General features: G+C 51.7%; 1 protein-coding gene across 1 annotated transcript in view; it reads right to left on the reverse strand.

Moving 5' to 3' along the window:
- Positions 1-24795, reverse strand: part of SLC2A9 (solute carrier family 2 member 9) — a 47236-nt gene extending 22441 nt beyond the window's left edge. The window contains exons 1-6 of the mRNA XM_055139978.1: positions 24730-24795; positions 22041-22157; positions 20825-20923; positions 17962-18122; positions 14669-14793; positions 1658-1803 (exon numbers count right to left, since the gene is read on the reverse strand). Coding sequence (XP_054995953.1) covers positions 1658-1803; positions 14669-14793; positions 17962-18122; positions 20825-20923; positions 22041-22157; positions 24730-24795 — 714 coding nt within the window. The remainder of the gene's footprint in view (positions 1-1657; positions 1804-14668; positions 14794-17961; positions 18123-20824; positions 20924-22040; positions 22158-24729) is intronic.
- Between the last annotated feature and the right edge of the window lie 1708 nt (positions 24796-26503).

The following is a 26503-nucleotide window of genomic DNA, read 5'->3' on the forward strand; positions in this document are numbered from 1 at the left end:
CCAGGTCACCGACAGGAGCAGATCCAGACTTGAAATGTCTCCAGAGCATGGAGGAGGTGGGGAGGGGGGAGGAACGCAGAGCGAGGGGCCTGCTGTTGGCTGCTTTTCTTCTTTCCTTTCAAAGGAGACTCTGCTCTTCCAGGAAACAGACTCCTCATTCCCCAAAGGAGAGGAGGGGTGTGAGTCTCTGGAGAACAAAGACTGCTCTCAATAGGTGGCACAGCTGGGGGGCTGCTGACTGGGGATGAACCCACTTCTCACACTCTCCCCCAAATCAAACGCTTTTTCCTTCCTGGGTCTGTAGGAAGCCTTGCCGCCTTGCGTTGCTGATGACAAACTCACACTCCACAGGCGGCGAGAAGAATTGAGGTCTGCAATAAACTGTCCACCCATCACTGAAGTTTGGGGAGCCCCTGCTTGTCCCTTCCCATCCCCCCAAACACAAATAAATCGGGACTTTGATTTTATTGCAAACAGGTCAAAGTCAAAAGCTCAAAGAAATGAACGCCTCACCAAGAATACGTTATCCGGCTAGACTCTCACTCTGACTCGAAGGACCGATACGCTATTTCATGAACAAACAGCTCAGGGACTTCACAGAGCAAAGCCAAGCTGTCTTCCTCCAGAGGGAACTAGGGAAATCCTCAACTTCCGGAAACCGGGCTTTTCATCTGTACCAGAGGAGCAAAGTGGGGCGGCCGTCCCAGCCTTGTGAGGCGAGTGGGCTGAGATGTGGGTGGCCGCGGCAGTGCCCTGGCTCTAAGTTCTTGCCGTGTCTTCCCTGTTTCAACTCCCAGAAACCCCACAGAGGTGCTGCCATTTTAAGCTCCGCTGACTAGGTAAGAATGGGCCCAGAGAGGCCCGGCAACTGACTCAAGGACCCACAGCAAAAGCGTGATGGTGCTGGGGGCAGATCTGGGCAGTGGGCCCCCATGTCCAGGTGCCCACTCGGTGCAATTATACCTTTCCTAGATTGACGTGGGAAGGAAAGGCTTGTGAATTCGTGCTAAGAAAACATCTTGGGAAGATGACCGAATTGGAGTGAATAAATATTCAAAGAAGCACACTAGGTAGAATGTTGTAGAAGAATGTGCTGGGCCTGGTTCAGAAAACTTCAGAAAAAGTCCCAGCTCCATGGGACCTGAGAGACAGTGCAGGTTTTAAGACACATGCCGGACATGTAGGCGACCCCAGCTGAACCCCAGCCCCGCAGGCGTGATGCTGTGAACAGCAGCACCCCTGGCAGTGACCCACCAGCCGAGGTGCTGAGTCCTGGGAGCACGCCTGGGCCTCTTGAGAGCCTCTGGGCAAGCCCCAAACAAGGAAACAAGCATCTAGCGTGTCTGGGTGGGTATGTGCCAAACTCCCTATGTGAGCTACTGGGTGGGCTGCCAGTGCTGCTGAGGCAGTGCACAGGGATGCTTTGGGCTGCTGGGATTAGTTAAGTATTCTTTAGATCCTAAAACAAAATCAAGCCCAACCAGAGGACCTCCACGACATTTCTCTAAACACGGACGGGAAGGCCCAGGCGTCCAAAAGCTAGCGGCAGCCTTGGAGGCAGGGCCAGCTCCTTACTTGGCTCTGGAAGTGCCTCCCGGAAGAAGGGGCTGAGAGTGGACATTAGAACAGACTGCGCTGGCCAGGGAGCGGCTCTTACCTTGCCCAGCAGCTCCGGCAAGCCCAGCAGCTGCCCAGTGAACACGCCGATGCAGATGAAGATGGCCGTCACCTGGCCCAGCGAGCCGCGGCTCTCCTTGGGCGAGATCTCATTCAGGTACATGGGGAGCGCAGTGAGGGAGATGCCTGGGGAGGAAGCAGGTGGCAGTGAGAGGTTGGGCACAGCGCCTTCCCTGGCTTTGCTCTGGACAAAAGCAGCACTTGGTCAGGGCCCCGCTCTACTGGGCTCTGCCGATGGCCAGCACAATAGGGTCCTAGGGGAGGGCTGGGAGGTGGATTTCACAGAAGAGAAAAGAGCTAAGGGGATGCATGTGACCTCGGGTGGTGGCTGATGGCAGTGGGATGGCAACGGTGGTGCTGGCATCTGTGATGATGATGGTGGTTGTGGTGATAAGGATGGTGAAGGGGTTGGTGAAAGTGTTGGTGATGGTGGCAATGATAGTGGTGGTAGGCATGGTGATGGCGGTGGTGACAGTGGTGATGGTAGTGGTAGGAATGATGGTGGTGATGATGGTGGTGATTGTGACGGTGATGATGGGGTTAAGGATGGTGGTGGTGGTGATGATGGTTGTAGAGATGGTGATAATGGTGCTGATGGTGATGGTATTTGTAGGGATAGTGATGATGGTGGTAGGGATGATGATGGTGATGATGATAGTGGTAGGGATGGTGATGGTGCTGATAGTGATGGTAGTTGTAGGCATGGTGATGGTGGTTATAGGGATGGTGATGGTGGTGCTGATGGTGATGGTAATTGTAGGCATGGTGATGGTGGTTATAGGGATGGTGATGGTGGTAGTAGGGATGATGATGGTGGTGATGGTGGTAGGGGTGGTGATGGTAGTGATGGTAGTTATGGTAGTTGTAGGGATGGTGCTGTGATGGTGGTGATGGTGATTGTAGGGATGGTGATGATGGTTATGGTAGTTGTAGGAATGGCCAATGGTGGTGGTGGTGGTGGTGATGATGGTAGGGGTGGTGATAGTGGTGATGGTGGTGATGGTAGTTGTAGGGATGGTGATGTGATGGTGGTGATGGTGATTATAGGGTTGTAGGGATGGCCAATGGTGGTGGTGGTGGTGATGGTGATTGTAGGGATAGTGATGGTGGTGATGGTGATTGTGGTAATGATTTTAATGAAGGTGGCTGTGGTGTTGGTTATAGTGGTTGTGGTAGTCATGGTCATGGTGACAATGACAATAACCAACTAGTGCTTACCAAGCTGCAGGGGTCCTTCTCATATTGCTACATATATTAATTTATTTATTTTCTGAACATTTTCAAGTAAATATACTATTATTCTCTTCCTAATTATGAGTAACTGAGACACTGAGAAGCTGAATAACTTTCTCCAGTCACCAAGTGACACTCAGAGGAAACCAAAGAGATTATTTTCCTCACTGATTCTTTTTCTGGTTCTAGCATTTGAGCTTTCTCCACTAGCTAATCATGCTCTCTATAGAAATTGCAGCCGTCAGATACAGTCAGGACCTTCTGATACAATTTGTAGATTAGGTTACCCACAAATGACCCCAGAACCTTTGAAAAGTTCACATGTATAGAGATTGATGACTAATACTTTCAACAAAACTAGTAGATATAAAAATATTTTGCAGAATCCAGCAACTCCTGCATTTTCATTCCAGGAAAGCCCACATTCCAACTTGGGGTATGTAATTCCTTTCTCGTTTCATGGGATTCTCTTCTCTCTGGAGAGGAGAGCTCTCTCTCTAACATGTTATCTTTTATTTCTTGCCTTTTAAAAAAACTTTCCTTACTTTGCAAAATGTTTAACACACACACATACACACATACATACACACACACACACACACACACACACACACACACACACACACACATGAATCTGGTAGGGGAAAAAAAGAACATGAGGTCTTGTCAGTGTCCAGAAATCTTGTTTTCCAACTGTATCTGGGCAAGGCTGGCTTGTAACGCCTACAGATGCTCTTGCTCCAGGCTGACTTATGGATCATCGAAAGCACAGACCATAGGCTCCGATCCCGTGTCAAATCCCTGCAAGTCTGGAAGGCTTGATGTTGGGGACGAGAAGGGAGTTTGTTTCTTTCATCCTGTTTTGACTATGTACAAAACGGGAACAAGAACCAAGCCAAGCTTTGCAGGATTTCTTCTCAAGTTAAATAAGACAGAGGCAATGCTTCACTCATGACAGGGCGCTACATGAATGGGTGTCATCAGCACTTATTATTCTGGCCTGGATTTTCCCTAGGTTGAGTGGGCACTCAGTTGCGTTCCAGTGCCTCTAGCACATTTCCCAACACACCATACCCACCTCTCAATGTGCTTCCAGTTAAGCTCAATACAAGAGTTTAGTTTCTGGCAGATCTTTCCAGAAACATTAATGAAGGCAACCAGCAACCTACTGCCCATTGAGCACACCTCAGCCTTGGGAAACTTAGCCCTCAAGACAAATACAGTCCCTGAGCAAAGAGACAGGAAGAGCATGCAAAGTCCCAAAGCAAATCAAACTGCGTTTGAGTTTTCTCTAAGACACACGTATTTTGAGCATCTGGACTCATGGAAAAAGTTTTTGGCAAACAATCAATTGAGCTCACTTTTGCCTGGAGATGGTGGAATTGAGAGAAGGGAACATACAGAGATGCATGTCTAGGGATCAGCTTTCTCACTAGGCAATCCCGACCAAGTTAATCAGCGTATCAGTCTCAGTTTCCTCATCTGTAAAAGTAGGGTAGTCATTTCTATTTATTGCTGTTCACTGTATCACTGTCATTCCGTTGTTCATTGATTTGCTCGAGTGGGTGCGAGTAATGTCTCCATTTGTCCCTGTCACATGGTAGTGTAGCCCAATGGCGTATTGGGGGCTCTTTCAGGGTCAGGGGAATGAGGACCATCATTGTTACTGTTTTTGGCATATCGAGTACACCACGGGGAGTTTGCCAGGCTCTGCAGTGCTGTTATGGTGGAAATTAAATCTCTCTATGTAAGTCTTCAACTCATGGTGTGGTCACTTAAAAAAATGTTGCTTTTCTTGACCAAAGGCTCTTTCCACTGAGTGGGGATAATTAATACCATCGCACAATAATCTAATCAGGATATGAGATAGCCGGTGGGGAAGAGGGTGTGTGAGCAGAACCTCTCTGCTGTGGCATAATAATGCCTCCTTCACGAGGCCGCCATGCATAATACAAATGCACCCAAAGCATGATAATTCTTGGAAGTGTCAGCTGTCCTAAACGGAGACTGTTGTCACTTGCCAATTGTGAAGCAGTAGAAAAGTGAGATGCTGGCAGTTAGACCAATGACACAGAGGATAGGGTTCATATAAAGACGAGAGGGCAACTTATCCTGATTTTCCTGGGAGTGCGTTGGTTTTGGCACTGCAAATCCCGGGTCCTGGAAACCGCTGGGTCTGCGATTGGTCACTGTAGACTCAGTTCCAAGGGTGGCTCCTGGCTTGTATTTCAAACATCAACAGTCGTTCTGGGTTACTGGCATTTGACAGCTTTCTGAACCATAAAACCGTGGGCCCCACAATAGCATCCATCTCCCAACCACTTCCTTTTCCTGCAGAACTGTTGGGACCTGCGCTGAGGGGAGGGGAGGGCAGCAGTTGGTCTGAGGGCATATCGGTGGGGGATACAAGAGAAGGAGCCACAAGCACACGTGATCGTCCTGTGGATGCACATTCTCTGACTGTTTCTTCTGTTGTTTTGTGTCCATGCCTGTGGTTTTCTTGTCTGGTTGTCTTTTGGGGTAGACAGATGCAAGAAGCAGTGGGGGGGTGGTGTGAGCTCGCACACACAGAGCTGGCCTAATTTCCAGAGTCTGCCTAGAGTCATTTTAGTAGCTGAAACGCAGAGGGGAGCAGAGGAAAATATTCTCTGGGAGGATCAGAGACGTAAATAAACGCTGAAGGAAACACTCTGAGGACCAATGAAAATTTTCACTTCTCTACTGGTGTGCTACAAAATTTGAGTCCAGTCCAAAGCTAAGCATGTCACTGAACACAGGCTTAGCTTCTGAAAATCAAATAGGATGCACATTACACAACTGAGCAAAAAGCATGTGCGCAGTTTGAAGAATTATCACCAAATGGACAGAGCTGGCAATCAAGCTATAATACCAGCGCCGTGGAAGACTAGCCTCTGGGTCTCTCCACCCCTCCCCAGGGCAGCCCCAGCCTAATAACCACCACTGGGGAAGATCAGCAGATGAATCATGGGGCATTTGCTTTTTTTGTGTCCACATGGAAGAGAAGAGCATTTGCCTGATAATGCCAGTTGTAATGTCCCTTGCATTGTTATGCTGTGTTCCAAAGTGAGAATTCATCACTGTGTTACCCCCAAGCCCCATCTCACTGCTGCTAAAGGCTTCACTGGTTTCCAACTCAGGGTTGCTACTACTAATGCCCCTATAACTATTCTTGCGCAAGTCTTTGTGCAAGGATACTTGTAATTGGTATCTCTCTCTCTCATATATAGATGTGTATATACACACATATGTATATACACACATGTATGTATATACAGAGATGTGCACATATACATACAAACCACACACACATATACCATATATACACATATATATGAGAAACCAATTTCCCCAAATAATCACACTGACAGATGAATAAATTATCCTTTGGTCCACACATTCACCAAATTTGGCACTATCAGGATTTTTAATTTTAGCCTTTGAAGGTTTAATTTGCATTTCCTTAAGAAACTTATTATTTCCACTGGCTACTGTGTAGATGTCTCATTTTTGTAATGGGTTTTCTGTTTCTAAAAATAAAATTGATGTTAGAATTCTTAATGTATTCTGGGTATGAGCCCATTGGCAATTTCATTCACTGGGACTATTTTCTTGTTCCCTACTGTTTGTCTTTTCATTAATGGTGCTTTAAAAAATTAATTGAAGTCTTTAATTTTAATGTAGTTTATTGATTCATTTACTTTTAAACTTTCAGAGTGTTTTCTATATTGTTTTAGAAATCTTTTCCAATCCCCAAACAGTAGAAATGTATTATGTCACCTCCTGGCTTATTTATTGTTTTCCCTTTCAGACAGAGCTAAAAACCACAAGGCATTGATTTTTGTATAAGAGGATAAGCAATGCTCAAAGTTCACTCCTAATCAACTAAAATGTCAAAATGTCAAAATAGTCTCTGCCGGTCTGAACTAGGCTTTACTGTACTTCACCCCAAAGACAATTTCCAAAGAGAAGCTGCAGATGGGGCCAGGGAGCTATTACAGGGGGTAGGTGCTTGCTTGCATGTGGCCGACCTGGGTCGGATCCCCGGCACCCTATATGGTCCCTGAGCACTGCCAGGTGTGACTCCTGAACACAGAGTCAGGAGTAACCCCTCAGCGTAGCTGTGTGTGACCTCAAAAAACCAAAATTAGGCGCATATGCTGCCTGAGCCCATGTGCTGCTTGTGCCCATGTGGCCGAGCACATGTGGTGCCCGAGCACATGTGTCGCCCGCATCTCCCCCCTTGAGATGTGTGCTTTCATGCTTTTGTGTCCAGTGCTAGGATGTGTGTAAAGCTTCCTCCACCCTTGGAGAAGCCCGAGCTCTCTCTTGAGCGCGTTATTCTTACTATTCTCTCTCCCACTTATCCCTTCCTTCCTCCCTCAGAAACTTCTGAATAAAATCTATTTACTTCACTGCTTGTCTACTCCTGAAATTCTTTTCTGAGAGCGAGACAAGAACCCAGTAACTCTGGGTCCCGGGTGGTAGAGGCGGTTGGGGAGAAAGTGACCGTCTTTCTCCTCCCCACTTCACGTAAGTCACCCGTGGGGCCCACCGACATCAGTCATAGCTCAAGAGCCCGCACATTCCTCTTGGAGCAAGCAGACAGCAGAGGCCTGAGTAGAAAATATACGGTTTTCATTGTCTTTGGCCCCGCCCAGGGAAGTCCTGCCCTAACAGTTTATTGTTTGGGCTGGACTGAGCTCTCCGGGCGAGTCTATGTAGACTTTACCATACTACGGACAGGAACATAGGGACCCATAAAAATGGGCGAGATTTCTCTTGTGTCCTGATTGGTTTGGATGAAGCTGAACATTTCCCCCCTTCAAGCTGCCTTCAGAAAATAATTTGAGTATATTGTAAGGGGCAGCTTTCCTTTTCTCACAGAAACCTGGCTAGTCTTTGACATGCAGATGTCAGGTGCTAGCCAGGGCTGATCTCTGACATTGTAGATTGCTGGCTCTGGCCCAGCCTAGTGTTTGGGATGTAGATTTCAGATGCAAACCCAGCCTTGTCTTTGGGATGTAAATCTAAGTGCTTATCACCCGAGGGAGGTTTTGGTTTTGTATCTTCTTTCCAGAGGCCAAAGTTACTGGCCCGCAGATGCAAGGAAACAAGGCATGTTCTGCTGGCTCAATGTTCTTTCTGTAACTTCTGTTGATGCTTTTGATGACATCACTGTATCCACTGTATCTCGCCCTTTAGAGATACCATGATCAATAAAAGGAGATTACAGAGCTCTGTAAAGTTTTGTCACAGAATCTGAGAGAACCTGGAACCTCCATGACATACATTTCTTCTATGTTCCTTGTCTCAGCGCCTCCGACTGCACGAACGTTCATGCAACATCTGTGGCCTAATGTGTAGGCCCGAAGAGCCTGAGAAGTGCTTAAATGTTGGAGACTTTTCATTGACCATGGGAGAAGAATCCAACGACTGGAGCGCTTTGTCAAACTGATCAGCTATCTTCTCTGATGGATCAAGAGATTCCTTGGGCTGCTCATCGCTGCTATCATGGGGATCATCGCAGCGACAGCAACAATGGCCATGGCAGACATAGCTCTGAAGCAAGGAACATAGACTGTGGAGTTCGTCCAGATATGGCGTGAGAACTCTGAGAAATTCTGGACTGCTCAAAGACAAATGGACTCTGAACTGCAGTCTGAATTGGCTGATGTTCCTTGAACTGTTACTTTGCTTGCTGAATAGTCAGCAAGTCACCACTGTAACATGTGATTGGATTACTATACCTGTGCTGCATAATATGACTAAATTTTCAGGGGATAAGGTTAAAAATCATTTGTTAACATATAATATATATATAAACAGCTAAAATAATGGAAAAAAAAACAAAATTAAAACAAAACAACAAAACAAAACAAAAAACAAACCAAAAGATCTCCAAACCAAAGAGAAGCTGCAGAGAAAAGCAAACAGACAAAAAAGCGTGGATACAAGCATTTTCCACAGAGCTAAATGATTGTAGAAATGGTGTGTGTGCCATAGGACCACACACACACCAAACGAAAGGGGATCTTTTAGGGTTACCAAATCAGAGCTGCACGGGGATGTTGCTGCCTCCGAGCGTGGTGACCCCCCTGAGCCTGACCTTATCCACTAAACAGACACTGCTTTCCTTCAGCCCTGCAGGGACACCTTTGTCATAGTGTAAGTGTCCAAGCGAGTACGGGGTCATCCTCAGAAGCCCATTTCTTGTCCTCCTGGCACCATCTATCCTGCCTACATCACAGTAACTTTACCACATGTTGGAATTGGCAAATCAAGTTCTCTCAGCTGCCTTTGTCTGGAGGATTACTTTGCAAACACTCAGCACTTTGCAGCTCCAAATGAACCTTAGAAGCAACTACAGTTTGCAGTTTACCAAGCATACAGGAATCTCGCCAACTTGATAGGTCATGGAGATCAATAGTGAGCGAACAAATTGAATCATGATCTGTCCAATGTATGAGCATGAAACACCCTTCCATTTATTTATCTCCAATTTCTCTCCATGATACTGTATAGATTTTTGTGATTAGGTATTACACATTCCTTATTGAACTGATTCTGAGGTCCTGAGTGATTTTCATTAGATTTTAAGTGGTAGATTGTGTGCATTGCATTTTCTGTGTAGGTATACAATTGTTTTTAGTGTTATCGAATGTCATAGAGAAAAAAAATTTAAACTAGTATTATAAATATATGTACATACTGAATATTTATCTAATTTGTCTGACTTGCTAGCCAAATTGATTTTGAAGTTTATTCATAGATTTTATTTTTATAGCGTTTTGCACATAGAAATAATGTATTGATTTACTTTTAAACATTTGTGAGTTTGGGGCTGGAATGATAGTACAGCGGGTAGGGTGTTTGCCTTGCATGCGGACAACTGAGGCTTGATTCCCAGCATCCCATATGGTCCCCTGAGCACTGCCAGGAGTAATTCCTGAGTGCAGAGCCAGGAGTAACCCCTGTGCACGGCCGGGTGTGACCCAAAAAGCAAATAAGTAAATAAATAAATAAATAAACAAACATTTGTGAGTTTAACTCAGCCCTTTTATTTTTCTCATTGGTACAATTTAATGGTGAATCATAAATACTGTGTGTATAGTACTTAGCTAGAGTTGAATTTGAAACGGCTCATCAAATGAGAGACTCATTCCTAGTTTCAGGACACACCTACAGTCTGAGCTACTTTTTAAATTTTTCTTCTTTTTATGCTTATTAATTTTTAACTAAGGCACCATGATTTACAAGGCTGTTCATAATAGAATTGTTTCAGGCATATTATTGTTGCAACACCAATCCCACTGCTAGTGTCCCAGAATTCCTGCTGTTCCCCAGGCTGCCCCCCTCGGGGGTAGATAACAAATTTACTTCATATCACCTGCTCCAACTAAACTTAGAGAAATGGAAAATAGAATAATCAGAACATAAATCAACAAGTCAATTTATAGTGATTAATTGCTATATGATTCTAACCTATGTAAAGAAATTAATATTTTATACAATATAGGATATTACTGCACCGCCCAAAGTGCTCACGACCCTCCATCACTGTCCCTGTCTAGTTCAGTCTTCGCCTCCCCCTTCCCCAGTGCTTAGTGTTCAGTTTTGTGAACTGAAGGCCAGGCGCCTGTCACTGTCTCCCCCGGTTTGGTGTGTGCGTACTCCACACGTGAGTGACATCATCTCATATTTGCCCTTCTTCCACTTATTGTGTTTAACTTGTTATTCTCCAGTACCATTCCAGAAAACTTCATCATTTCACTGTTTCTTGTAGCTGCCTAATATTCCCTTGTGTATACAGACCACAAATTTTATCCATTCATCTGTTGCTGGACATTTGGGCTGTTTACATTTCCTGGCTATTGTCCTGAGCACTTTACAAGATCCTTTTAAATGTTTCATGTGTTTATTTGTGGGGAAGATGGCCAACCCTCCTATCTTAGTGTGAAAGCATCGTGTGCCCATTGTCCGAGCTGGACCTCAGCACCCTGCTGCCTCTGAGGAAATTCAAACTCATGCCGGTGAAGTGGACATTTGTGGACAGGCTTTTCCATGGGGAGTGCTATGGTATTTTGTAGACAGGCTTTATTGGTTTAACAAATGTTTCTTCTATTCCTTGTATTGACAAGAGTTCTAAAATAAGAATCCTATGCATATGATATTGATTCTCAGCAAGTAATTAGCAATCATATGATCTTATTTTAACATATATTGTCTGCATATAAACCACCTTGATTGCTTTTCAAATGTTAATCCAATCTTCCATAGCTGAGTCAATCCAACTCTGTTTTACCATACTGCCATTTTATGTTTATCGTGGGAATTGATTGCTTGATTGCTTTGCTTTGCAGTTCTCTGTGTTCAGTGATCACTTTGGTGAGGCTCCAAGGACCATATGTGGTGTCTGGGATCAAACCTGGGTTGGTCAAGTGCAAGGCAAATGCCCTACCCACTGTCCTATCTCTCCAACCCTGTCACGTGGTTAATTTTTATAAATTATTTGTGCCTGCTATGAAGAATGTGTGTCTTATTGTTTGGGGGTTTTATGTACCCTCTATATTAGTTAGTTCATATTTGTTAAATTGTGTTGCTCAAAAACAGTAACAACAAATCTCACAATGGACACCTTACTGGTGCATACTCAAGCAAATCGATGAGCAACGGGATAACAGTGATACAGTGTTGCTCAAAACTTTAATATACTACAGATTTCTCCTTATTTAGGAGAAATTTAGAGAAAGTCTGTCATTTAGAGAAAGATTACTCTTCATTTTACATTGGCTTTTAGTGTATATATTTTTAATGATGCTTGTTAAGTGCCTGACAAATTCAGAATGGTTATCACTGTCGCACTGTCCTCCTGTTGTTCATCGATTTGCTCGAGCGGGCACCAGTAACATCTCCATTGTGAGACATTGTTACTGGTTTTTGGCATATTGAATACACCATGGGTAGCTTGCCAGACTCTGCCATGCGGGCGGGATACTCTCGGTAACTTGCCAGGCTCTCTGAGAGGGACAGAGGAATCGAACCTGGGTCAGCTGCATGCAAGGCAAACACCCTACCCACTGGGCTATGGCTCCAGTCCCAGAATGGTTATACTCCAGGTAAATATAAAGCTCCCTGGAGATCCTCTGGCCACTTTCCCCAGTCTCCGGCAACCCAGGGGTCATGCCCATAAGCCACCTCCTGCCAGATAATCTCGTCATCAACCACCGTCCAGATCACATGGCTGCTTCTCCCAAAAGGGAGCATAACATGAGGCCCCCATAACCATGACACTGGACTCCGCACCAGGCTGTTTCACATGGGGTACCCCAGAGGGTGCCCCAAGGGATCCAGCTCCGGCAGCCAAAATCCTCCACAACCCAACCGCTGCCACGCTCAAGGCCACTCCCCACATATGAGGGCCGAGTCTCACATATGAATAAACATATTCCTGGACCATGCAGCTGCAAAAGTGACCACATGACATGTCATAAAACACTCCCTACCCATTCTCCATGATTACCATACTACATTTGATGGGATTCAGATAGTAGGCAACAAACCAGAGGGAAATATATATGCATACATGTTTTTAGATATATATATATCTCAAAGCTCACATCACCCAAACTTTAACATGTTAGTGATGTCCTATAGAATGCCTTAATGGCTCCTGCCAAAATAAAACAATCTTCACACGGTTTCCTATATGAACACTTTTCTGTAAGCATGTTCACAGTTCTTCATAATAGGCAATGCAAAATATTTTGTTTTGGTTGTATTTTGGGATAGGAACTGGGATTTGTGATAGAAACATCCAGAATTTGGTGTTGGGAAGATGTAATGGTGGTGGGATTGGTGTTTGAATATTGAATGTAATCAAACATTGTGAACTAACTTATAAAATTAAAAAATTATAAAAAAAAGTAATGTGGAGTTCATGCCCGATTCAATCAGCTTAATCAATGGCTGAATAAATAGCAGTGCTTCTACATTATAAAAAAATATATAGGTCCAGATGAGATCTGGAGCAGCCTCGCACGATACGGCCCCTCTGCTCCTTAAAGACTATGATCCAGTAGGTCTACTAACCCATTTTGGCACCTAGAAGCTTCTTATAGAAATGCATCTAGACTGTGAACTGAGCTAAAATAACAGAAATCCAAAACCACGCAACTGAAATAGCTCATATAATCTTCATTCTTAGCAATGGAAAACAAATTATCAAATGATGCCTTTTCAGCAGGTTTGATTGTTGGGGGGAAATTCCAAAAAATAATAGTGAGTTCTCTGTTGAAAAATTGAATGTATTCAAAGTATAGAGAGAATAAAGTAAAGACCATTAGCCAGTCAATTGGGGGTGTGTGGGAGGGGGGCATATTGGGGTTTTTGGTGGCTGAACATGTTCACTGGTGAAGGGATGGGGGTTTGATCATTATATGACTGAGACTTAAACCTGAAAGCTTTGTAACTTTTGTCATGGTGATTCAATAAAATAAACATTTTAATAGATATATATATATGTATATATATATATATATAAAAGCTCCCTTGTTATAAAATCTCTTTGGCCTGTTGTTAATATTTCTATGCCAGCCTGGGGGCTAGTGTATTAGAAATACTTTCCTTTTTGCCCTGTGATTTTTTCCTTCCAGCCTTTCCACGCCTTGATTTCTAAGGCATATCTCATATAAGCAGCACACACAGGGCAATTGTTTTCTACAATCTGACCATTTGCATCTTTGAGTCAAGTGTTTTGTCTGCTTACATCAGGATGATTTAATATATTTGTGTTTAAATAGAACATCTTACTGTTTGTACATACATATCCCACTGTTTCATATTCTATTTTTCTCTCTTCTCTGGCCTCCTCTGAATTAGTTTTGTCATTAGCTATTTTCTCTACTTTAAGAGTTGCCCTAGAGATTATTTTACATATCTGAATCTTACTGTACCACAGTGTAAATTAGTAGTTTTAGTATTACCCAGACAATACTTCATTCAATGCCTTCCTGTTTTATGTGCTATTTTAGTCATATATTTAAATTTTCTTTTTCTTGTGTCTCACACACACATACACACACACACACACACACACACACACACGCCCACACACTTCTACTGCTCCGTATTATCATCGTCTTCTTATTCAGTACAGATTTAGCCTCCATTTAGACTTACCCAGTCATTTTCCCGTCTGACTCATCCCCCACCCAGCACTTCCTGGAGCCCGCCAGGCTTGCTCCCACCCGGGGCCTCTGCTCTCCTCTCTGCCCTGGTTTCCCTCAGTCACTGCCCAGGGCGGAGCCCAGCTCTGCTCCTAGGCTTCCTCCTGCCCACCTTGACACCCCCCTTGTGTACTGAAGAGTTCTCCATCCCCCACTGATTGGCAATCTCTAGGGGTGAGACTGGGTCCCCTCTATGCAGCGCGAAGGCCCCATGTGGAAAGGAAGGAGACAATGGGCTTGAGGTCCAGCCGAAGCAGCAGGCCCTGGGAACGTGGATTCTATGGTGTGATGATTCGAGACTTCGCACCTTGGGTCTGGAGGAGACCCCCCATGGCGTTGTTTCACTGGGGGGGGGGGGTTGCGCTCCAGGAAATCACGTGACTGACCCAGAGGCTCCCACTGCGAGCCTGGGTGTCTGCTGAGGTCTGTCCCAAAGGGCACCTCGCGGGGACCCCTGGCTCCCGCCCATTCCAACAGAGCCGTGGCGTTGCGCCTGCCTGGGGCACACTCACCTCCATCCACACCCATGACGAAGCGCCCCACAATGAGCATCTCGAAGGCGCCGGCCCGCAGGGCGCAGGACATGAGCAAGGCTGCGGCCAGGGCGAACCCATTGTTGGCCAGCAGGATGTGCTTCCTGCAAGAGAAAGCGCCGTCAGTTGGGAGAACGGACCCCAGGCTGCAGGCCCAGTGCTCTGACATCTCCGGAAGCCTGAGCCATGGTTGAGATTCTGGGCTTCCCACCGTCCTGACGCCCCAGCTGCCCGCTGAGCCCCTTCTCCTTCCCACAGTCCCGCACCCCTGCAAAGCCAGCACCGCCACAGCCTCCAGCACGGTGCCCAGAACTCGCTGCAGCATCTCACAGAGCGGCCATGCTTCGGAAGGGACCTTCCAGGGGCCCGAGATGCAGCACGGTGCTGCCTTGCATCCTCTGAGCCGGGTTCAACCCCGTCCCTCAGGAGGGGTCTCCCAGTGCACAGCCAGGAGCGAGCGCTGAGCCTTGCCTGGTCTGACCCAAACTAAAGGATAAAGGGGACTGTCACATGATATGGGCAGCCACACGGAGGCAGAGAGCACGTGTGTGCAGTGTGAGACCCAAGAGCATGGCCCACCCCTTCCCTGAGCACAGCCAAGAGTGACCCCCCCACCACATACCAGTTGTGAAACACTAACAGAGGAAGCCTCCTCGCCCTGACTAGGAAAGATCCCCAAGACATGCTCCTTTGCAGTGCTCCTCCAAGAGGCTCCACACAGCCATCAGCCACTTAGACAAACACTAGCCGGGCTTGGCTGCGTCCCCAGACACTGGCCTGTGGGCACAGGAGCCCCGTGTGGAGCCTTGCCCTGGGACCTGTACCTTACAACTCTCACAGCGCCGCCCTTGTCCCTGCGGGGCCTGCTGGCCAACGCTCCCCCAGATGCTCCGACCTGCCCACTCAGATGGCTGTCTGCTCCTGCGCCACTTGCGGAGGCTCCTCCAGGGCAGAGACGGCGTCTGGCGCTGCAGCCCCGTCCCAGAACCCGGCTCCTGCCGACTCACTGGAGCAGGAGGGGAGAAGGAGACTCCAGACAGCAAGTCGTACTCCACCACACTTCCCCGCGGTGCCACAGCTGCTGAGGTTCATGTGAGCGCCTGGCTCCGTGTGTGGGACCCTCGCTCTTCTGAACAGCCCCAACTCTGTCCCCCAGATGCCCAGCCACACCAGTGGGATGCTCGAGGGAAGGTTTCTCAGGCTCTGGATGCTTGGCGCCAGACCCCAGGAGAGTGGGTACAGTCATGGCTCTCCCATGAGTCGGGCTATTTGTGGGTCACCAGTAGGATGGAGCCGGTGATGTACCTGGCGCCTTCAGAGCTTAAGAGTAAGTGGAAGAAAGCCCGTGGTGATGGCAGGAAGTCCCAGCAGACCCACCCACGCTCAGCGCGGTTTTCAGTGCTATCAACTGACTGAAGACCCCGGTCAGCTGGCACCCCATGGGTGAAGCAGTTAGCAGTGCCAAGTCTAGCTGTCCAACTCGAGATTCAGTGTTCCAGGGCCCTGAGAGGGATCTGTACTGAACACGTCCATGCTTTCTCTCCAGCATTCATTCATTCATCTGCCTTGATTTTCCAGCATTCATATGCCCTTCATTCTCCAACATTCATTTATTCATTCATCTGCCCTTCATTCTCCAGCATTCATTCATTCAGTCTGCTGCCATTCATCCCCAGTAGGCATTCATTTATTCATTGAATTTTATTCTCCATCATTCACTCATTCATCAGCCTTATGCCTTCCTTTCTTCCTCCTTCATCTGCCTTTCACTCTCCAGCTTTCTCTCATCCCTCCCTCTGCCTCTCACTCTCCCGCATCCCCTCATCCCTTCTCTGCCTCTCACTCTCCCGCATCCCCTCATCCCTCCTCTGCCTCTCACTCTCCCGCATCCCCTCATCCCTCCTCTGCCTCTCACTCTCCTGCTTCCTCTCATCCCTCCCTGTGCCTCTCACCCACCAGCGCCTGCTCCCATGCGTTCGGGAGCTGCACACCTTTCTCCATTTTGACCTGGCAAAAGTGCTGGCCCTGCTACCTTCTCGATAAACAAGTACAAACAAAACGTGCCGCGGACAGCTGGCAGCCCAGGCTGGAGGGGACACAGGAGCAGGGAGGGGTGTGCAGGTCACACAGATGTGACCCAGATGGACTTTTCCCCAAGAAGCTGGGCGAGGGAGGCTCTGAGCAGGCCTGAAGAAAGGGAGGAAGCAGCCTTACCGGAGCAGTGACCAGGCAGGGAGGTGCAAAGGGCCTCCGCTGGGCCACTCAGGAACTTCGGTGAGGCCGGCTGGGCAGTGGGCTGGGAGGGAGCAGGCGTAAGTTACCCTTGGCGCGTGGGCAGTCCTGGGGGTTCTAGGGAGGGGAGTGGCGGGGACCTGCCGATTTCACCAAGGTCACCCAGATATTATGCTGAACATGAGCAGGAAGTGTGGGGACAGGGAGCAGGCCGGAAGCTCCCGGATAGGTCAAGAGTCCTGGGTGCAGGGAGGGCAAGGCCGGCCTGTTTGGGGGAATAGAGCAACTGAGCGACTCGCAGTGGCTCATGTGAAGGACAGAGACAGAAACCCTGTGTGAAAACAGAATTTCTGTGGCGACATGTGAGCTGGCCTCACCCGGGGCAAGCAGTTGGAAGCTAATTCGACTCCTCCGAGAGCAGAGCAGTGAGGAGAACCCCCTGCCCGCGGTGGCTAGCGAGCAGGCAGGCTGCTGGCTCTGAGTTGTCTGAACAAGGGTCCTGGCTGCTGGGCGAGTGCTGGGTGAGGGGGAGGAGAGGCACTGCCGGCCGCTGCTGTGCCCGCTTTAACTCGATGGCCAGCTCCAGGGCCAGCGGGTGGAACAGCGGGAAGACTAGTTCACTTTGAGTTAAAAAGGGCTTTGCTGGAAACCCGGGAAGTGAACACAGACACACTGGCCGCCCACACTGCTTCCACACCACTTGCACCAGCTGTCCCCTCCTCACCGCCGTCCACTCCTCACGCAACTCGAATTCCATGTCCCTCCTTCTCAACCGATGCTCTCCTGCCTGACCCGGCGCCCGCCCTGCTCCTCGCTCGCCCTGCCATCCGGGCTTCACTTCTCCTTGGCCTCTGTCCTCCCCTTCCCATCCTGAAAACCTCTCCTGCTGGCTGGTCTCAGGGGCAGTCCTGACACTGGGACACAGTGACCGTCATAGCGCAGATCCCCAAACAGACACAGTGACCATCATAGGGCAAATCCCCAAACAGACACAGTGACCGCCATAGGGCAGGTCCCCAAATGCGGATGCCTTCACTCACCTCCCGAGAACCTTTCCAATCGGCTTCACCAGCAGCGTCCCCACGAGTCCTCCGATGGCGAATATGGACACAGTCACCGACCAGAGCAGGGTCAGGGTGTCTGGGTCGATGGGGTGCCCGTATCTTCGTTCCCACGATTCATTGTAAAAGGCCTTGATGTACTGAAGAGAAACAACACACCATGTGTATCTCTGCTGCTCCCTGCGGCTGGATCCGGGCCAGCTGGCTGTGGTCACGGCGCTGCCTCCGAGCCAGGCTCCACGCCGGGTCCTGTTTGGGCTCTATTTGGTTAGACCCGGCAGCACACTGCGTGGGTGCTGAGCTTCTCTGCGAAACTCATTTTCCAGACAGGGAGCGGACTCGGAGACGAGGCAGCTCACTCACCAAGAAGTAAAGCTGCTATTCAGGCTCGGGTGTGATGGGGACCAGGGAGCTGTTGTTCCCAAGCTTCCCCGCTTTGGCGCACACAGGACCAAGTGTGAAATGTGTTCACGGAGGCAGATCTAACGCGAGAGAAACGCTTCACCAGATTGGAGAAGGCAAAGGTACAAGGCGCAAGAAATGCTGGCCGCAAAAAGAAGAGTAAAATGCGCCTTGGGACTTTTATGGGAATTAAAAGACTCCTGCTCCTTCCCAGCCCACTTGGGGTCCCAACTGTCAGGCCCACGATCTGCCTCTGGGCCTCATCTCAGCACATCAACGGCCTTGATGCAGAAACTCCCACAGGAAACTCAAAATGGATTAGCTCCCTACAGAGATGTCTCTGGACCCCAAACATTTACAACTTTAGCATTCCAGAAGCATGCAACCTCTCATGACATTCATAAATAATAGAAAATAAAGTATCTAGCATCTCTCCCTGGCAGGCTTGAATGGTGGTGAAAAAATTCGAAGTAATGGTGGTGGGCAGGTATAATGGAGGTGGGATTGGTGTTGAAATATATAATTGATTAATGCAAACAACCTTATGAAAATAAAATAAAATAAAATAAATAAATAAATAAAGACTCCCGCTCTTAAGAAAAATACTATGTAAAAACGAAAAGACGAGCCGTGGATGGGGATGACATATCTGTAACGCAGGAAGGACTAGTATCCAGCGTCTACAAAGAACGCCACAAGTCAACAAGAAGGCAAACAATCCAGTTAAAAGCGTGTATAGGGGGCTGGAGCGATAGCACAGCGGGTAGGGCGTTTGCCTTGCACGCGGCCGACCCGGGTTTGAATCCCAGCATCCCATACGGTCCCCTGAGCACAGCCAGGGGTGATTCCTGAGTGCAGAGCCAGGAGTGACCCCTGTGCATGGCCGGGTGTGACCCAAAAAGCAAAAAAAAAAAAAAAGCGTGTATAAAGTCTGAACAGACGAGCACTTTTCCTTTCCTAAACAAAGGAAGTGCAAATGACCGAGAACTACTGGCTGGTGCTCCCCATTGCTGTCAAAGGCAACACGCAGGAGGAACTCCCGTGAGAGTGCCAGCCCTGCCCCCACCCGCCCCCGTGGCCCTGGGGGTCTTACTCTGCAGCCCCATGGTGGGGACTCGGGGACTGGCGTGCACTGATGACCAGGGGCCCAGGCACTGTCGAAGACACACACGTCCCAGGATGCAGTCACCCGCCGCTGCCCTGGAGCCAGCGCATGGCACTGCAGCAGGCACATGGGCGCCGGGCACAGACCTGCTGGATTCCTCATGGTTTCCTGGGGTTTCCTGGTGGTTCAGACCAGTCAGCCTTGTCTCCTGGTCCATGACGCCATCAATGCCCCCGGCTCAGGGCCGTTGTGGAGGCCCATTCCGAGCTCGGACCAGTGCCAAGAGCTCAGGAAGGGCCACATACTCTGGGGAAAGCCTGGCCAGACCACGTGGTGGTCACCTGGGGGTTGGGGAACTAACTAGACCAGCAGCTTGGCAGTTACCTTGGCATTACTGGTAAAGGTGATGATCTTTCAACCTAGAGTCCAGAATACTCATTTCTAGAAAACTTGTCTGAAAAAAACCTCATTCCCACCTGCCCTCAGTTATATTTACCAGATGTCCACGGTAGCCTCGCTCCTAACGACCTCAGACAGAAAATACAAGTGCCACCAACCCGGAGTGGGCGGACACACTGGGGCTGGTGGGAACAGGAGCACTGGAGCAGGAGGCTAGGATGAACTGCAGCCACACTCAGGTGAGACCCCACCAAGCGTGCCGTCCACAGGAGCCAGAAAGAAGAGTGCAGAGAGTATGACCTCACACAGGAAGTTCTAAAATGAGGGCTAACATAGTGGCAGGGTGGGGTGGGGGGAGACGGGACTGGGGAGGGGGGGAGGGATGTTGGGTTTACTGGTGGTGGAGAATGGGCACTGGTGAAGGGATGGGTTATCGAACTTTGTATGGGGGAAACATGAGCACAAAGATGTATGGATCTGTAACTGTACCCTCATGATGACTCTCTAATTAAAAATAAACTAATAAAAAAAATAAAATGAGGGCTAAAAGGCTCTCTAAGGGTTATAAAAAATGCCATAAAACTACAAAGAAAAGCGAAGGGAAAGTGATCTCAAACGTCACTGTGCAGCCCCGAGCAGGAGGCGGTGGAGGAAATGGGGCATGACGGCCGGCCTTGAATAAGACCCTCAGGACCTCCCCTGCCCGGCCCTGGAGCCCCCTCCCCTTGCAGGGCTCCCCCAGGACACCCATCCCCCAGACGCAAGGATGGAGCCCCACGCTGCCTTCATCCCCTGCTCCCCTAGCTCCCACCTGCCCCTCCGAGGCGGGGGCTGCCTCACTCTCCGCCCCTCTGCCCGCCACCTGCCGGACTGTCCAGCGCCACGGGCTCTGCCGCGTGCAGGGCGCGGCCGCAGCGCCCCCTGCTGGGCACTCACCGAGGTGGGCGCGTTCACCACCGACAGGTTGTAGCCGTAGAGGAAGGAAGAGCCGAAGGCGCCCACCAGAGCCGCCAGGACGAGCGAGCAGGACCAGTTCTGGGAGGAAGGGCAGAGCGGTCAGGGCGGCCGTGCGGGCAGCGGAGGATGCCCAAGGAAGGAAGTGTGGAGTCCCCCAGGCACGCAGGGGTTCTGTCCGGGCGGGGACTGCCGCATCGCCTCTGCCCGTGGTGGGGTAGCAGGGAGCTCTGCAGGATGCCCCAGTGGGCGCTGCTCCCGCCCCTCGCTCCCTGGCCCCAGGGCAGTAGCTCACTGCCCCGAGGTGGAGCTTCTTGGTCCTGCAAGCACAGGCTGGGAAACACTGGGGGGATCAGGGCACATCGTGTGCCCACTGCTGTCCCCCCAAGCAAGGCTGGCCCCTGCAGGGGTGGGGGGGGCTGAGACTCCCCTACTGGAGGGGTGGGGGGCGTTCCATCAGAGCATGCTCAGAAAGGGCGCTTCCTCCTCCTCTCCCTCGGGCCATGTGCACCAGGGCCTGATTCCCAGGCCCATGCCACCGTCGCTCTTGACCTGGCTATGAGCCTCTTCCCGTTCTGTCCTCCAGGCTCTGGCCAGGTCTCCTCTGGGCCCCTGGTAGCCCCCCGTCAGCCGGGCCCAGACTCAGTTTCCTGCGGGGGTCCTGCCTCTGCCCCCTAGGAGGGCGTGTGGCCCGAACACCTCCCTGCAGCTGAGATGGGGCCATGAACACCCTCCTCGGCCCCTCACCCCGGCCCAGGCTCCTTTCTGGGCGTTGGTCTCTCTCCTTCACCCCAATTCTGGTTCCTACCCCATCAGGAGGGGGAGATCACTGCCACTCAGGAGCCCCCCACCCCGTGGCCCACCTGCGCACCTGTCCCCTCACTAGCACCCCACGGGCAGAGGGGGGATTGGGGAGGGGAAGGGACCCCCTAGCATGTGCGATGCCACTGTCCCCCACACGTCTGAGCACAGCACAGCTGGAGATGGGGAGGGCAGGACCCCACAGGACTGTACTCAGGCTCTAGTCCCCAGCACTCAGACCCCAGCGCTCAGCACTCAGACCCCAGCACTCAAGACTTAGACTCCGGCACTCAGACCCCAGCACTCAGACTCGGGCCCCAACATTCAAGCTCCAGACCCCAGGGTCCGACGCTCTCGGGCTGCCACCACACTGGGCCTGGCCGCCTGCCGTGTTTACCTTCCTTCCATTCCCCTGGGGTGGGCGGGCTCCCTGGGGCCCCCTGAGGCCCGGGTCACAGATGGGGGTGAGAGGAATGGCCTGCTGACTGAGATCGCGGGGGTCCATGTCTGGCTCCTGGCGGCAGGAGGCCCAGCCCCGAGCGGACCCTGGACCCCGGGCCGTGCCTGGGCATCCCCGTGAGTGAGGAGGCAGAGTCCACACGGGGAGGGCAGAGGGCGGGCCTGGCAGGAAGTGTGGCAACCGCATGCTCCTAGCAGGAAACAGCAGCGGCTGCCCTGTGGGGGGCGGGCGCGGCCAGGGCAGTGCTCCAGGGCCCGTCTGCCCGGACCACAGCCCAGCTCCGGGGTTCCCGGGGAAGATTGTCCAGCTCCTTCTAAAGGACCCCAGCAAAGGGGCGTGGAGGGAGGGTCTGCCATGAACCCGGGCCAAGCCAGTCTCCCACGGGCGTGGGGGAGGACGGAGCAGAGGCCACCCATGCGCTGATGGCACCCCTGAACACACTGCCTCCTCAGACAAAGCCCCCCCACTTCTGGAGCCGCCACTCGCCCCGCCCCAGCCCTGCACCTACCCCCAGGACAGAGTGCGGAGAAATTCCAGGCGCGGGTGGATCCAGAGTCACAGCCCAGCCCCGAGGGCCTGCACAGGCTCCGGCACAAATGGCCAGTGTGGGCCAGGCTGTGGGGGTGCTGGGCGCGGCTGTGCCCTATGCCGCCCCCGGCAGGGACAGCTGTCCTCTTGCGGGGCTGCCTGGGGTGGGGGCTGCAGGGTCAGTGCTGAGGAGGTGGGACCCTCTCCGTGTGCAGAGGACAGCCCAGCCCAGGCGTCACCGCCGGGGTGGAGGCACAGCTGTGCGTGAGAGCGGCAGGAGCCCCAGAAGTCCAGGGCTGGGCCTGGGTCTCCCAGCAGAGACAGGAAGCTTGCACCCTGGCTTAGTGGGGGAACAGACTGGAATAAAAGTTTGGGGTGCAGGAATGCAGGGCAAGGAGGGGCACGTGTGGTGCAGGAATGCAGGGGCAAGGAGGGGCACGTGTGGTGCAGGAATGCAGGGGCAAGGAGGGGCACGTGCCGGAACAAGCACCCAGCTCCACCCCGCACCCCTGCGGGGCCAAAACATCCCAGAGGGGCAGCTGAGTCCCATGTTGGTTGTCCCGGGGAGCAGGGGTCAGTGACTGAGCCCACCGCCTGGTGAGCCCCAGGGCCCCCTGGAGAATAGGCCTGCACCCCTCCCTGACCACAGTCCTGAGCAGGACCAGACACGATTGCGCTACAGTGGCCAAGGGTCCCGCACACCCCAAGGCGAGTGAGACAGGGCTGCTGAGGGACCTCCACGCCTGGCTGGCAGCCGCGAGCAGGGCACCGAGGGGGGCGCAGGCGAGAGTCCCGGGGCTGGGCCTGCTGTATGTGGCACGGAGGGTTCTGCACCCCTGCAGGGGATTTCCAGGCACCCCCTCATTCTCCTCCCACATTAAATCTGAATTCACACCCTCCTTGCTGGGGGGCCCTCACCTGCAAGTGGGGGTCTCACCTGATCCTGCTAAAACACAGACTGGCTGGGCAGCATCTTCCCCTTGAAGCAGAACACGGGGAAGGCACAGGACAGGCTGGAGACAGCGCAGGGCCAGAACGGGCCAGAGAGACAGCACAGAGCCAGGGGACAGGAAGGGCCAGAGGCAGCCCAGGTCCAGGATGGGCCAGAGAGACAGCACAGGGCCTTAAGGTACATGCCTGGCCTGTGGCCAATCTAGTTTGAAACTCTGGCATCATCTATAGTCCTCTGAGCCCTGCCAGGAGTGACCCTGAGCACAGAACTGGGAGTGACCCTGAGCACAGAACTGGGAGTGACCCTGAGCACAGAGCCGGGAGTGACCCTGAACACAGAGTTGAGTGGCACCCTCTCCCGTGGAAGATGACAGAATGGAACAGAGGGTGCCAGGCTGGCCCAGCACTGAGCCCCAATCATGGCCTGGGTCCCCACTGGCTCTTTGCCTGCACATAACCCTGGTCGGAGTGTCCCTTGCCCACTGTCCCTTCTGTTTATTGTCAGTGCTCAGGGTTCACTCCTGGGAGGCTCAGGGGACCATAGGGGTGCTGGGGATCGATCAGGGTCCACTGTGTACAGGGCAAACCCCCCAACGCCCCTGCCCCTGTATGTGGCTCTGCCCTGGTCTCCTCACCCTGAGCCAGAGAAGCCGGGCAGGGCGGGAGCTGATGAGGCCACACTGAGTGACGTTGCTGTGGGCAGGGGCTTGGGTCTGGTTTCGAGGGAGGGTCCAGCACTGAGCCCTGTGACTCCCCATCACTTGCAGTTGTGGGGTGTTTGTGTGGAGCCCCCGCCCCACCCCATCTTCCTGTGAAGAGCACAGTCCCGCCAGTGTGAGGCCCTGGGAGCCATTGCGAGCAAGCACAATAATGGAATAAAGAAGAAAGAGTGGGGCCGAGGGCTCTTGGTGAGAAAGTGCTTTCCTAAGTGCTGAGGGCTTCCTGGAGGCGGTGGCAGTGAACTGGGGTCTGGGGGGCCAGAGTGTCCCTGGGGACAGCATCGTCACCCCGATTGAGAAAAGACACTCCTCACTTTCCCGGCCTGACCCCACCTCAACTCCACCTCCCCAGAGAGGGGACAGGGCAGTGGGAGGGGAGGGGCCCAGGGTCACCTGCAGAGCCATAGGGGACAGAGGCCGCCACTGACCGGTTTCATCCTGGACACGCCTTCTCTCGCTGTGCCATCTCCCGCGTCCTTCTCTTTGAGCGTCATGGTTGGGGTCCCGGGGCCGGTTCCTCTGCAATACGCGGGGCAGGAAGGGGGGGCGTGAGATCACACCTGCACCCCCCACCCCATCTTGCTCCTTTGCTTACTAAATGCCAGTGGCTCACGCTTGCTCGCTCCTCTGGTGGGCCTGTCGCGCACACTTAGTCTCTGGGTCCCCTGGGAACAGGGCAAGTGAAGCAGGATCCCAACCCGTGGGAACGGCCACCCACTTGCAGTGCGACTGACGAGGCCACGGCAGCTCTGTGGGAGTTTGGATGGCAGCCATGAGCTCCTCTGTGGACGGCAGCCACGAGCTGGGCGCCCCGTCGCGCCTGCTCCTCCCAGTCTGGGTGGGCCCAAGCCAGGAGACCCTGCCCGCGCCCGCAGCTCCACCTGCCGGGAGTGGCTCTCCCTGGGGAAGATGCGAAGGTCTGCAAGCTGGTGTTCAGGCAGAGCTTTGGGGTGCTCGCCAGGCATTGCTCCTCAGCAAGAGGAGGAAGACGGGAGGGCAGAGTCAGCCCGCACTCAAAGCCCCTGCGGCTACAGGCCCTGAGGTCTCCGCCTGGAGTTAAACAGAGGGGGACGCCGCACTGCGGAGTTTCTGAATCACGGAGGATTTGCTACGGCCTGGACCTCCGCGGGCCGGAGTGAGCTTGACCTCACGGAGCTGAGGCTCTAGAAACGGGGGTGGAGGGTGAAGACACACCGATCTTGGGGTGTGGTACGGGAGGGAAGGGGCTCGGTGGCAGAGCCAGGCCGCCTCTATGCGCGGATGTGACCGTGGCAATCCACAGCCCTGGAGAGGATTTCTGGCTCACCGCAGCCAGGTGTGGCGTGAACCCCAGCGAGGACTGCAACCCCAAGTCGTGCGCAGCACGCCTCGGCCGGGAAGTACCTCACCCACAATCTCCACAGTGAACGACGAGCCTGGGCACACACAGCAGCACCTACAGGGGGGAGTGGGGGACTCACGGGAGTGGCCTGCTCTCCTGCGGGCTCCCGGCCGGGCCGCACTGGATTCGCTCTCAGCGCTTTCCAGGGGTGTCCTCCGGGAGAAAAGCAGCACCAGCTCCAGCTGCCTGCTTCTACAACGAGAAAAACAAGTTTGTGCAAGAATTAAGCCTTGAAAGCATCCATCAGCCAAGGAGACTTCAAATACGCTCCCGGAGAGTGGAGGGTTCTTCGGGGGAGAGAGCAGGGTGCAGACAGTCGAGGCAGCGCTGAGGAGAAGGCTGGCTGCGCACTGCCACGGCATATCTAACGGCATCTCTGTATTTCTAAGTGTGTATCTAGGCGAGCTATATTTACACCTATGAGTACACATTTACATCTACATTACAAATGAAGATGTAGATGAAAATGTGTAGATGAAAATGTAACTAGGGACTAGCCAAATAAATGTCGATTATCTAGATAATCGACATTTATATCTCTAGATAATCTACATTTATATTTGTATGTACACATTTACATTGACATCCGTATATATGGATCTCCATCCATATATTATCTCTCTCTATATACATATGGACTGGAGAAATAGCACAGCACAGCAGGTAGGGTGTTTGCCTTGCACATGACCGACCCAGGTTCGATTCCTCCGCCCCTCTTGGAGACGCTGGCAAGCTACCGAGAGTATCCTGCCCGCACGGCAGAGCCTGGCAAGCTCTCCGTGGCGTATTCAATATGCCAAAAACAGTAACAAGTCTCACAA

The sequence above is a fragment of the Sorex araneus genome, chromosome 5 (genome assembly GCF_027595985.1).
Source record: "Sorex araneus isolate mSorAra2 chromosome 5, mSorAra2.pri, whole genome shotgun sequence".
Classification (NCBI taxonomy): Eukaryota; Metazoa; Chordata; class Mammalia; order Eulipotyphla; family Soricidae; genus Sorex; species Sorex araneus.